The sequence below is a fragment of the Ailuropoda melanoleuca genome, chromosome 4 (assembly GCF_002007445.2).
Source record: "Ailuropoda melanoleuca isolate Jingjing chromosome 4, ASM200744v2, whole genome shotgun sequence".
NCBI lineage: Eukaryota > Metazoa > Chordata > Mammalia > Carnivora > Ursidae > Ailuropoda > Ailuropoda melanoleuca.
This window is the reverse complement of record NC_048221.1, coordinates 10,260,759-10,274,209: the sequence shown is the minus strand read 5'-3', so window position 1 is coordinate 10,274,209 and position 13,451 is coordinate 10,260,759. Positions and strand designations below refer to the sequence as shown.

The 13,451-nt window shown below is 41.5% G+C and overlaps 1 protein-coding gene across 1 annotated transcript; it reads left to right on the top strand.

Annotated features, from left to right (window-relative positions):
• The first annotated feature begins 8,960 nt into the window (after nt 1-8,960).
• Nucleotides 8,961-9,893, top strand: LOC100469646 (olfactory receptor 7A17). Its single transcript, XM_002930922.4, has one exon. The coding sequence runs from the start codon at nt 8,961-8,963 to the stop codon at nt 9,891-9,893; it is 933 nt and encodes a 310-aa protein (XP_002930968.3).
• Nucleotides 9,894-13,451: the final 3,558 nt, after the last annotated feature.

Here is a 13,451-nt window from a genome sequence, read left to right as displayed (position 1 = left end):
CTAAGCCCTTCACATGACTTTACTGTAGAGGGAAATACAAAACCTCAGTTTTCCCCTTGAGCCTTTCATTCTTTTTACATTACTACCTTCAGTCCTCTTCCTGATAATGTGGACTCCAACACTGTTCCCTTTAAGTCTCAAACTACTGACAGGAATGGTTAGACTAGGAAAGCCCAGGCACCCCCTGTGTCCATCTTCTTGTGGACATTCCCACAGATGCTTCCATGACCAGAGCCTCCACTGTGGCTGTACCAGCCCTTGGGTTCTCATTGTGACTGCAAGACACCCATCAGCATCACCCATGAGAGAACTCTAACAAAACCAGGTTTATTCCTCACAGGTCCTAGAGGGCACAGGGGATCCCAAAGGCCATTCAAGACAGTCTCAAAGGGGGAGAGAGAGAGTTTGAGAGGAGATAGAGAGTGCCACTGAGGAATCAACCTTTAGTAGGGTCCATGGCCAGAGTGGTTACAGGTATGTGGTTCACACTATATTGGAGATTTTTATATGATTAGAATGTGGGTGTTGAAGGGGAAATCAGGGTCTCTTGTGTGTCAATATCAAGGTTACCCAGGGCTTTCTGGGTATTTCGTGTCTGGGGCTGCCTGACGGCTTCTCTGGTAATTATCTACACTTGACAGTGTGTTAACTCAACATGGCTGTCTTTGAAATGGATGCCTCAGAAATCAAAAGCTTAGTGTCAGGCACTTACAGTCTCTTTAACAAATGGGGTGGGGAAACTGGACAGCCACATGGAGAAGAATGAAACTGGACCACTTTCTTTCACCACACACAAAAATAAATTCAAAATGGATAAAAGACCTAAAGTTGAGACAGGAATCCATCAAAGTCATAGAGAAGAACACAGGCAGAAACCTCTTTGACCTCAGCCACAGCAATTTCTTGCTAGACATGTCTCCAAAGGCAAGGGAAACAAAAGCAAAACAAAAGAAAAACTTCATCAAGATAAAAAGCTTTTGCACAGCAAACGAAACAGTCAACAAAACTAAAAGGCAACTTACAGAATGGGAGAAGATATTTGCAAATGTTTTATCAGATAAAGGGCTACTATCCAAGATTTATAAAGAACTTATCAAACTCAGCACTCAAAAACCAAAAATCCAGTCAAAAATGGGCAGAAGTTATAAGTTGGCTAATTGAACATAATAAAATAAGATTAAATTAAATTTAAAAATAAAATAAAAAATAAAAATAAATTTTAAAAAAGAATTAAGCAGAAGACATGAACAGACATTTCTTCAAGAAGACATACAAATGGCCAACAACACATGAAGAAATTACTCAACATCTCTTGCCATCAGGGAAATACAAATCAAAATCACAATGAGATATCACCTCACACCAGTCAGAATAACTAAAATGATCAAGTCAGGAAACAAAAAATATTGGCGAGGATGCAGAGAAAGGGGAACCCTCTTACACTGTCGGTGGGATTTTAAGCTCTTACAGCCACTTTAGAAAACAGTATGGAGGTTCCTCAAGAAGTTAAAAATAGAGCTACCCTATGACCCAGCAAAGGCACTACTGGGTATTTACCCCAAAGATATAAATGCAGTGATCCAAAGGGGCACCTGCACCCCAATGTTTGTAGCAGCAATGTCCACAATAGCCAAACTGCGAGAGGGCCCAGAGGTCCATTAATAGATGAATGGATAAAGAAGATGTGGTATAGATATATACACAGTGGAATATTACTCAGCCATCAAATAGAATGAAATCTTGCCATTTGCAATGACATGGATGGAACTAGAGGGCATTATGCTAAGCAAAATAAGTCAGTCAGAGAAAGACAAATACCATATGATTTCACTCCTATGTGAAATTTAAGAAACAACACAGGTGAACATGGGGGAAGGGAAGGAAAAATAAAATAAGATGAAAACAGAAATGGAGGAAATCTGTAAGAGTCACTGAACTCTAGGAAACAAACTGAGGGTTGCTGGAGGGGAGGCAGGTGTGGGTGGAGTAACTGGGTGATGGGCATTAAGGAGAGTAATTGATGTAATGAGCACTGGATGTAACATCCTATTGATGAATCACTAAATTCTACCCCTGAAACTTTTAGTACAGTACATCTTACCTAAATTGAATTTAAATAAAGAATTTTTAAAAAATAAATGAATCTTGTAAGAAAAGAATGAAATGCAAGGAAATTAATTTTTTAACTCCTAAGAAACATTCCAGTGTAGTGGCTGTGTCGTGTGTGTGTGTGTGTGTGTGTGTTTCATATTTTTTTCTTTCAAATGAGCACACTCCCAACATGCGTACACACAGAGACAATTTATGATTTCATCCTTTATGTTAAAAGGAAACTTGAGGAAGAGTGGGAGGGGATAGGACTGAAAAGAATGAATGGCTGAATCAACACGAAATAAAAGGGTGCAGAAATATAGACACCAAATTGTAAATTACAGAGAGTGACCTTAATTTTGATCATGAGTTCTTTCCTATGTCGCTGTCTCAAAGGCCTCAGAGTCAGACCACTCACATTTACGGCTCGAGGGATTCACTGAACCAGCTGATTGGGCAGAATATCTGCAAATCTATTTAACTTACTTTCTACTTCATGTGGGTTTTTAAGACATGCCTACTTTCATTTTTTTACCTTTTTACTTATTTATTTATTTATTTTTCTTTCAAGATTTTATTTAAATTCAAGTTAGTTCAAATATAGTGTATTATTAGTGTCAGAGGTAGCATTTAGTGACTCATCACTTAAATACACCACCCAGTGCTCATCGCAACAAGTGCCCTCCTTACGAACTATCACCCAGTTACCTAATCCCCCATCCACTTCCCTCCATCACCCCTCAGTTTGTTTCCTGTAGTCAAGAGTCTCTGACAGTTTGCCTCCCTGTTTTTATCTCATTTTATTTTTCCTTCCCTTCCCTTATGTTCATCTGTTCTTTTTCTTAAATTCCACATATTAGTGAAATCATATGGTATTTGCAACCACATAGATGAAACTAGAGTGTATTATACTTAATGTGGGTTCTTTAAATGTAAATTACCTTTACCCAAGGGAGGCTGATGAATGAATTGGAAGACTTAAACTCAGTTCCCTCAAATAATTTTATGACTCTGTTCATATGAGATTCCTTCTGCTGCTGTAAAGTATCCGCACACTACTGGCCTAAAACAAACACATATGTGTTTTTATAGTTCTGGAGGCAGAAGCTTGGAAGGTGTCTCATCGCGCTAATAGCAAGGAGTCTGCAAGGTTGAGTTCCTTCTAGAAGCTCAAGGGAGAATGTGTTTCCTTTCTAATTCCAGTCTCTCTTGCTGGCCACCTGCATTCCTGGGTTCATGGCCCTTCCTCCACATTCAGACCCAGCAGGGCAGCATTTTCAATCTCTCTCTACCACCAAGTCTTTTGTCTCCCTCTTCAGTATTCCAAGGACCCATTGTGATTACCTGCCTCCCACCTGGACAATCACAGCTAATCTTTTTACCTCAGTGGCAGCTGATTAGCAACCCTGTTCAGTCTGCTGCCTTAACCCTTTGCTGTAACAAATCACACGTTAACCGAACTAGGGATTAGAAGGTGGGAGAGCCCATGTTTGGTAGGGGCTTCTTCAACTTACTACTACCAAGTCTTTCTCGTAAGTGTATTATTTTGGTGACTTATGAAAGCAAGAAACGCAGACTTTACACAGCCTCAAGAATGAGTGAGCACACTATTCCTTCAAAATTTCATGCAATGGCAATATTTGGTGCAGAAGACTTAAAACTCCCTACACCATCACTAACGCAGGATCACGGCCTTGCAAATCAAGGAGTGGTCCACACAGCAGGACCTGCACATCAATGTCTCCCAGGGTCTTGCTAGAAATGCAGTCTCTGGGCCTCCCAGGACCCGGGATCAGATTATACATTTGTAGTGGGATCCGTGTGGATTCACAGGCACATTGATGCTGGTCTAGGTAGGTTTCTCACCTTTTATGGTTGACATTTGTGGCAGGATAATAATATTTTAGGGTGCTTCCTTCTTTTCTTAACTTTTTAGGGATATTTTTCTTTTTGTTTTTGTTTTTCTTGTTTTTTTCCTTTACTTTTATTGTGTTATATTAGTCACCTTACAGTATTTCATTAGTTTTGGATGTAGTGTTCCATGATTCATTGTTTGCATATCACACCCAGTGCTCCATGCAATATGTGCCCTCCTTAATACCCATCACCGGGCTACCCATCCCCCAAACCCCTCCCCTCTCCAAACCCTCAGTTTGTTTCCCAGAGTCCATAGTCTGTCATGGTTTGTCTCCCCCTCTGATTTCCTCCCTTCCTTCTCCTAATGTCCTCCACGCTATTCCTTTGGATTGTAGGTGTTCAGTGCATCTGCTCAGACATCATCAGTCCTAACCTGAGGCAAATTCATTTCTGGTTGAGAAGCACTGCCCCAGAGCTTGAGAACTAGAAGCATCCTGAATGGCACTCAAGACCCACAACATACTCGGATATTAAATTAGACAGATCACTAGGCAACGCCAAGTACTATTTCTACAACGTACATTGGAGTTCATAAATGTACTTCCTCGGGGATAAGATGCTTCTAAATATTAAATCAATGAATCCCTATGAGATGTGAAGATCATAAGATCTAAATACATCTGTTATAATAAACAACCATTTTATAATAAGATCCTAAATCACAGCTCTTAACTTGTATAAAGTAAAGATTCCCAGGTGTAACGCAGTTGTGTCTGAAAGCCAATGTCTGTAGTGGCCAAGGCTTATTATCAGGAGAACCCTCTTCTCTGCCTTATTGAAAAGAAGAATAGACCCTGTTTGGAGACAGCAGGGTTGGGCCCCCACCACATGCCAATGCTTTGAAGATAAAGAGACCTAATCCAACGGGGTTCCCAGGACATAGACTTGAAGAAAACTGTAAGTCAGAGCCGAGGTAAGGTGCTAGGAGATTCACACAGCAGGAAGGGGGCAAGGTCATGGAAAAAGAGTAAAAGAAACAAACAGAAGAACTGGATTCACTTGACCTCTAACCTAGTCTTGTGGGAACCAAGACTCATTAGGGAAACATCCTTTCTGCCCAGAGGACTTCTCCACTTGGGAATCATGTGCTTAGAGGTTGGAGTCACAAGAGGGAAATGTGTCTAATGAGCAAACACAGGGGCTGTAAATACCTCCTCATCCCCAGTCCATTATCCGGTGCAACCTTGGATGGGAAGGACCATGCTTCTTGTCTGTTTGTTCCAAGTCCTAACTCTGGCTGGGGGCCAATGCCTCACTCCATCCTGCTGTCTTGGCTGAGGATGGAGGTTTAGGCCCTATCATCTGCTGTCCAGGGAGGAATTCAGACTTCCACAGGGCACCTTCCTGTCACACACTCCAGCCAGGTGAGTCCAACACCCCAGTGGAGCATGGATGACAGGGTCAGAGAAAATGGAAGCCGAGAACTTACACCCATCATCACCTGAGAGCCAATTCAACTTAGCTCAAAGTGAGCGATCACCGTTTCTTTGCTTGATTAAATAATTAATGTACTTATTAGTGCAAATATCAATTTCACAAAGTGCTACTCACACTTTTGAAGGTCTTTCCTATTTTTTATTATTAAACTGCTATTATAGCAATCCTAGAAAAAGTATGTTGAGATGGTTACACTCAATGTGTGATTCTAATTGGGTGTGATTTTGTCCCCTGGGGGATCATTGTTCACTGTCTGGAGCCAGCTTTGTCTGTCACAGTGGAGAGGGGTGCCTGGAGTACAGGAATGTCTAAACACTCCACAATGCACAGGACACCCCGACCCCAGGGCAGGCTCTGGCCAGAATGTCCATGGTGCAGAGACAGGGAAGCCCTGAGTTAAATAATGTCAGTATTTGGAACACAGATGCCTTCAGGCTCTGCCTTCAATCTTTTAACACTTTTCTTCCAGCAAATTCAGAGTAAACCCTTGGCTACCAGTTTAAAAGTTCCATCCACAACGTAACAACTCTGTCAGTTTTTTTCCCCAGGCTGCTGGTGATAGAGATGTTTCTTGTTGTTTTCTTAAACTCAGTTTCAGCACACATCATATATTTGATGACAATTCTGTTTGGACTTTATTATTATATGCCCATATATTACTCCCCTCCACCATTTTTTTTTTGCACTTACCAGGATTTCAAATGATTTCCTCAGATCATTTCTTCTCTGTTGACTTTTGGTACATACTTTGACCAAAAAATATTAAATTTTATCTAAATATACTTATCCTTGGGGCACCTGGGTGGCTCAGTCGGTTAGGCATCTGCCTTCAGATCAGGTCATGATCTCGGCGTCTTGGGAGCTAGCACCACCTCAGGATCCCTGCTCAGCAGGAGGTCTGCTTCTTCCTCTGCCTCTGCTCCTCCCCCCTGCTTGTGCTTTTGCTCCCTCTCAAATAAATAAATCTTAAAAAAAATGAAAAAGAAAGAGAGAGAGAGACAAAGAAAGAAACCAGAGTTTCTTGCTATATTTAAGTGATGTTTCCCACTTGTAAATTTTATATGTAGTTTTCCTGACAGTCTACTATATTATATGGTTATGCTCATACTGGGTTCATAATCCACCCCCCGAATTTCATGACATGTCTGGCAGAGGGGATCAATTTCATACTCTTCCAAATAGATGTCCCTCTATACCAGCATTTATTTAGCAATTCAACCTTTTCCAACAAAATTGAAATACAACCTTGCCACGTGGTAAATATCCTCATACATGGAGACCCAATTCCTGACTCTTCCACAAATAAAAGCTGAGCATCTGCCACGGGCCAGAACATTCAAGGAACATTACATTGTGTATTCTTTCATGTCTAGGCCTTGCCCAATTTAATTATTAATCACTAATTAGTTCTATTTATTCCTATCACTAATTATTGCTATTTTATATCTATTTCAGTTCATTTTGATTTTTCATAGAATCTGGCTTGCAACAGTTGTTTCAAAACTACCCATTCTAAGATGGTTTTGTGATCCCTTCATTCTTTTCAACTATAACTTTTCATATTCTTACATCTTTTTATATTAAACATACAAACAGATAACTTCGTGAAAAAACAAAAATGAATGCAGAAGGTGAATTCCCTGCTCTTTTGGGGTGTTGCATTGCCTCAGTGAGGACAGAGCACAATGAAATACATGTGTGTAATCATATGGCATCATCATACGAAGCAAGGTATTCAGTATTAAAATAGAATTGTCATGGTGTTGGCAGGATTTATAGAGCATGGTCTGGGGACACATTTGCACTTGGGATGAAATCCAGAATGAGGATTACAGTGTGCCCATTGAGTTTCTCAAAAAAAGATCAATATCCAAAGCCCAAGAATATCAAGGCTAAAATGTCACAGAAGAGAAGAAAGAAAGGGGCTGACCTCATCCCCTATCAGACCACATAGAAATGAATTAGTCAAATAATGATACAAGAGGGACAGGAAAAACAAGTCTTCTATGCTTGATGTAAAAATGCCCACCTTTTCCTGTGTTGTGTATACTTCCTTTGGTCAAGTGTTGGTTTATCCATTTGCTCATTTGTCTTGGATGTATAATAGAAATATACACATGTTAATATCTGCATATGTTTATATTTTTATCAAGGTAGTTTTGTGTGAATACACCATAAAGATATCCCTAAATGTCTTTTGAACAAGTTGATTCTGTTCTCTTGTTTTTGCTGGGCATCGGGGGATGTAATCAGGGACGGAAAGCTGCCAGAACCCAGGGGGCTTATTCTTCCACAGAGGCTCTCAGGCACCACCTGAGCCTATTAGATCATTCTTCTCCCTCATTCATTCATTCCCCACTCTGTCTCACTCTCTCTCTCTCTCTGTTTATTGACCAGATTTTTTATGTTTGTGTAAATCACAGCAGAAAATGGCCATCCCAATATGGAGCCCCAGGTTTATTTCTCCTTGGGAAGCTAAAGAATTGGCATTTCTGCATTTTGTAGGGGAAAGATTGGTGATCTGCCTACTTGGGTTGAATCCAAGAAAGACAGGGGAATAACACAACCTAGGAGGCCACAGTGTCCTGTGTGTGTGGGACTTGTAGAGTGTGAGATGTCCCCACAACAGGGTGCCAGGACTCATAAGTTCCAAGGTGACACAACACAGGGACCAGAACTTGATCAAGAGAGGCCACTAAGAAGGGGATCTTGTTTGATTCCTGGGATGCCTTTGCAACACAATGAATGCAGTGGGAGAGGCAGTGTGGACAAGGAAGTCCCTGTGCCTCGAGGGTTCAGAGGTAGCAGAGAGGCCACTTCCCTCCTCAGCATGTCTGACAGCATCTCTCCTCAGTCTCCCTCCTGCTCATTCCCCTTGCAGCACTGGCTTTGCTTCTTTGACTTGAACATTGGAAACAAGTACCTTCCTCAGGGCCTTTGCACTGGCCATTCCCTCTGCTAGGCACACACTTCCACACATAATCCTGCATCAACCTCTGTGTCTTAATTGAGCTCTGTGTTCTAGTGTCACCTTGTTTGCAGAATTAGCCTAAATACCCACAAAAAGTATAGTGTCTGATTGGCGATCTGCTTTATCCCTGTTTTCCTTTTCTTCCTAGCACCCCTCGCCATCAGCAAAGTTATATAATTCTCTTACTTTCTTATACATTCTTTCTCCATCACTGTAGGGACTTCTGTTCTTTAACAGTCTATGCTCATTGCTTAGGTAGTGCCTGAAACACAGTCAACAGTCAATTTATATTCCTGAAACACTTGAAGAATTTCTTAGTAAATCTGTAGAATATATGAATTCTTAGGGAAGAAGCTGATTGAAAAAAACTAAATCAGACATGACAGAGGGGAGACACTAAAGGAGGCCATATCCATGCACAAAATATTAAAAGGAATTCCTCTACTGCAAAATATAAAAGTAACATTTCAAATCTATGAGTAATACAGTTTGTGTGAAAATCAGTCATGTTGTTTCCCTCTTTCCCAGAAGTCTCCTCCACCACATGGAACCAAGTAATGACACACAAATTCCAGAGTTTCTTCTTCTAGGATTATCAGAGGACCCAGAACTGCAGCCCCTCCTATTTGGGCTTTTCCTCTCCATGTATCTGATCACTGTGTCTGGAAACCTGCTCCTCATCCTGGCCGCCAGCTCTGACTCCCAGCTCCACACCCCCATGTACTTCTTCCTGGCCAACCTGTCCTTTGCAGACATCTGTTTCACCTCCACCACTGTCCCCAAGATGCTGTGGAACATCCAGACTCAGAGCAAAGTCATAACCTACGCAGGCTGCCTCATGCAGATGTGCTTTTTAATGATCTTTTCAGTGTTGGACATCTACCTCCTGGCTGTGATGGCTTACGACAGGTTTGCGGCCATCTGTCACCCCCTGCACTACATGGTCATCATGAACCCCCAGCTCTGTGGACTCCTGGTTCTGATGTCCTGGGTCATAAGTGTCTTGCATTCCTTCTTACAAACATCAATGGTGTTGCGGCTGTCCTTCTGTACAGAGATGGAAATCCCACACTTTTTCTGTGAACTCAATCAGATGATCCAACTTGCCTGTTCTGATACCTTTCTTAGTAATATGGTGATGTATTTTGCAGCTGTGCTGCTGGTTGGTGGTCCCCTGGCTGGGATCCTTTATTCTTACTCTAAGATAGTTTCCTCCATACTTGGGATCTCATCAGCTCAGGGCAAGTATAAAGCATTTTCCACCTGTGCATCTCACCTCTCAGTTGTCTCCTTATTTTTTTGTACAAGCCTAGGAGTGTACCTTAGCTCTGCTGCTACCCAGAGCTCCCACGCAAGTGCAGTGGCCTCGGTGATGTACACAGTGGTCACACCCATGCTGAACCCCTTCATCTACAGCCTGAGGAACAGAGACATATCAAGGGCTCTGAAAAGAATGAGTGTTAAGGAGAGCACTTGATGTAATGAGTTCTGGGTGTTATATGCAACTAATGAGCCATGAAATCTACCCCTGAAACTCATACAACACTGTATGTTGAATAACTTTAAATTAAAAAAAAAAACCTAATCTTTGGGGTTCCAGTGATGTGAGGGCCAGGGGTCCTGGGGCTGAAGAAGTGCCCGTGATTGCAGGGCTCACATCCTCAGAGCCAGGAACTATCATTCTTCAGTTAGGCTGTGGAAATAGAATCTGCCCCTTCCACACACACTTTAGGAAATCACTTTGTCTGTATCTTAAATGGGAAAAGTTCTATTCCTAAAACTAATTTCATTTCAAATGACTTATACCATGCAATATAAATTTCTCTAGATTTCCCAAGAATACTCATGAGTTGTATTTTTCATATAGAAGAAGGTACACTTGGCCACGAAGCCCTTCACATGACTTTATTGTAGAGGAGAATACAAAACTCCAGTTTTCACCTAGAGTCTGTTAATCTTTTCCATCACTACCTTCACTCCGTCTTCCTGAGAATGTTGATTCTAACCTTGTTCTGTTTAGGTCTCAGGCTCCTGACAGGGATGCTCAGGCTAGGAAAGCCCAGGCACCCCCTGTGTCCTGTGCTTGTGGACATTCCCACAGATGCTTCCCTGACCAGAGCCTCTGCTGTGGCTGCACCAGCCCTTGGGTTCTCACTGTGACTGCAAGACAGGCCTCAGCAGCACCCATCAGAGAACTCTAATAAAACCAGGTTTTTTCCTCACAGGTCCTGGAGGGCACAGGGGATCCCAAACACCATTCTGGAAGGTCTCAGAGGTGGAGAGATGCATTGAGAGGGAGAGAGAATGAGCACAGCTGAGGGATCTGCCTTTATTAGGTTCATGGTCAGAATGGTCAAGGGTTTGTGGGTTCACACATTAGTGGAGAATGTTATATGAGTAGAATTCAGCTGCTGAAGGGGAAAACAGGGTCACTCAGGTGTCAGTATGGAGGTTACCCAGGGCTTTCCGAGGACGTACTTCATGGTTGGGGTAGGCTGAGTGTGTATGTGGTAATTGTGTCCCACACTGACAATGTGTTTATTCACCATGGTTGTCTTTGAAATGGATGCCTCAGAAATCAAAAGCTTAATGTCAGGCACTCACTCTACAAACATGCTGCTGTGTTTCCTAACCAGTCCCCTGCTTTTACTCTGTGATTCAGCCGGTGTCCAGGAAGCCTCCCACAGCCCCTGGCAAGCACTGATTTGCAAACATGTCTCTCCCACCGGCGTCTCCATGGAAAGACAAATTTAACTAAACAGATCCACCTGATATGATCTTAGTGTCAGGACGACCATAAATATGATGAAGCAAAATTTCAAAACAGTCATTTTGTTACTACTCAAGAAATTTCTTTTTTCTTTTTCTTTTCTTTTTTTTTTTTTTCGCCTGAGTTCATACTGTGCATCTACTTATTGGAGTGAGGAAAATGAGTGTCCACAACTGAGGGGGTTTATTCATTCAGGTGAAGTGTTGGTTAATTCATTGCATGTTCCTTTTTCTACTGAAAATTTACAATGCTACATGGTAATATGACTCTTTCTATTGTTCATGAAATAATTCCCAATATTTGTCACAAATGCTAAAGGATGGTGAATGAACAGTATCAGTATCATCCATCTTGTGCCTCCTTCCTGCTCAGAAATCTCTTCTAACTGTGTGATCAGAGGACACTTCACAGGAGAGCTGGATGTCCTGCTGGTCGTGTGGCTCAGAATCACCAGTTCTTCTGCACAGCATGCACGTCCTTCAAACTCTCCCAGTGACCCGGAAGGAAGCCCACATGTAGGCACTTGTTCACAAAGCCATCAGAAATAAACATGAATAACAGAACGATCATGACCACTGTCCTCATTTGTCAGATCCTGTGCCACAAATAAAAACAGTACATGTTCTAACTGCCTCAGGTCTGTTCACTCAGATGATTGTGTCAGTCAGCTCTCGCTGTGTAACAGGCTGTCCTTGTCAAATGGGATAGCATACTGATGTGGGGTGGTCAAACACCAGAGTCAAGAAAGAATTCTTAAGACATTTAACAGTGCAAAAAGGTGCTTTTATTATAGCACTGGGCCAAGACATATGGGCAGAAAGAGGTGCATCGGGATTGTGGAGAGGGGCTGATTCTATACTTTGGAGTTTGTGGAGGGAGGGGGGTAAAGATAATGTAAGTTTCTAAGGAATTTCTGTGTGCTGAAAATTAGGTTTGCAGGACCTTTCAAGTTGGAGTATTGTCAAGATGTGGTTGCTTTTAGACTCTGATGAAACATCACCATTGAGGCAGCCATGAGTTCCTGGAGGAGTGTCACACTCTGCATGTCTCAGGGATTTATCAGGAGCTGCAGGTTGTAAGGACATTGACTTTTATTTATTTTTTTATAATTTTTATTTTGTTATATTAGTCACCATACAATACATCCCCAGTTTTTGATGCAATGTTCCATGATTCAATATTTGAATATAACACCCAGTACACCATGCAATATGTGCCCTCCTTAACATTGACTTTTATTATATTATGTTAGTCACCATACAATACATCCCTGGTTTTTGACGTAAAGTTCCATGATTCATTAGTTGCGTATAACACCCAGTGCACCATGCAATACGTGCCCTCCTTACTACCCATCACCAGTTTATCCCATTCCCCCACTCCCCTCCCCTCTGAAGCCCTCAGTTTGTACATTTCTCTTGCCTTTGTTCTCCTCATCAATGATGTCTCTACAATCAAATGACATTGTATTCTGGGAAGCATCTCTGATCTCTGCTGGACTCCTCCGGGAGTGAATCTCTAAATTGTGTTTCTAAGGCTCACACATGGTATTGTAAGTGGTGTAGTCCTCTTCTGTCTCAGTCAACTCATGGTCTTATTACTACATTTCTATATGCGATGTATTCTTCTATTACAAATTAAATGAATTTATGTGAATTCTTTTAATTTCATCCCACTGTTCCTACATCCATATAACACTTGCTTTCCTTCCCTGTTAGAAGAGCTCTCTCCCAAACCTCCAATGGAGAATCAGCCACCTGTGCTCTAGATCCTTCCCTTAGCCATGCACCATAGATACTTCCCCACCTAATTAAATCATTGGAGTATAATTACACACAATAAACCGCATATTTAGAGTGTACAATTTGATGAATTAAAGGAGCCACATGAAAATGAAGAGTACATAGTACAAGTTTCCATTTGTGTATAATTAAGATTGTTATATACATTTTACCTGTGTTGTTAAGGAAGTGTTAAAAATTTCAGATCCCTGAGCCTCCTTCCTTACTTCTGAAGGCAGTGTGGAATACTAAACATAACTTGATATGACTGTTGTAAGAATAGAATGAAATAGGTGGAAATTAATTTTTTACTCCAAAGAAAACATTCAAGTGGGTTGTGGGAAGAATGAATGTTTGAATCAGTATGAAATAAAAGGATGCAGAAATGTAGACACAAAATTGTAAATTATAACGGGTAAATTTTTATGAGTTCCTTTCCTATGTCACTGCCCCAAAGACCTTGTAGTCAGACCACACTCACATT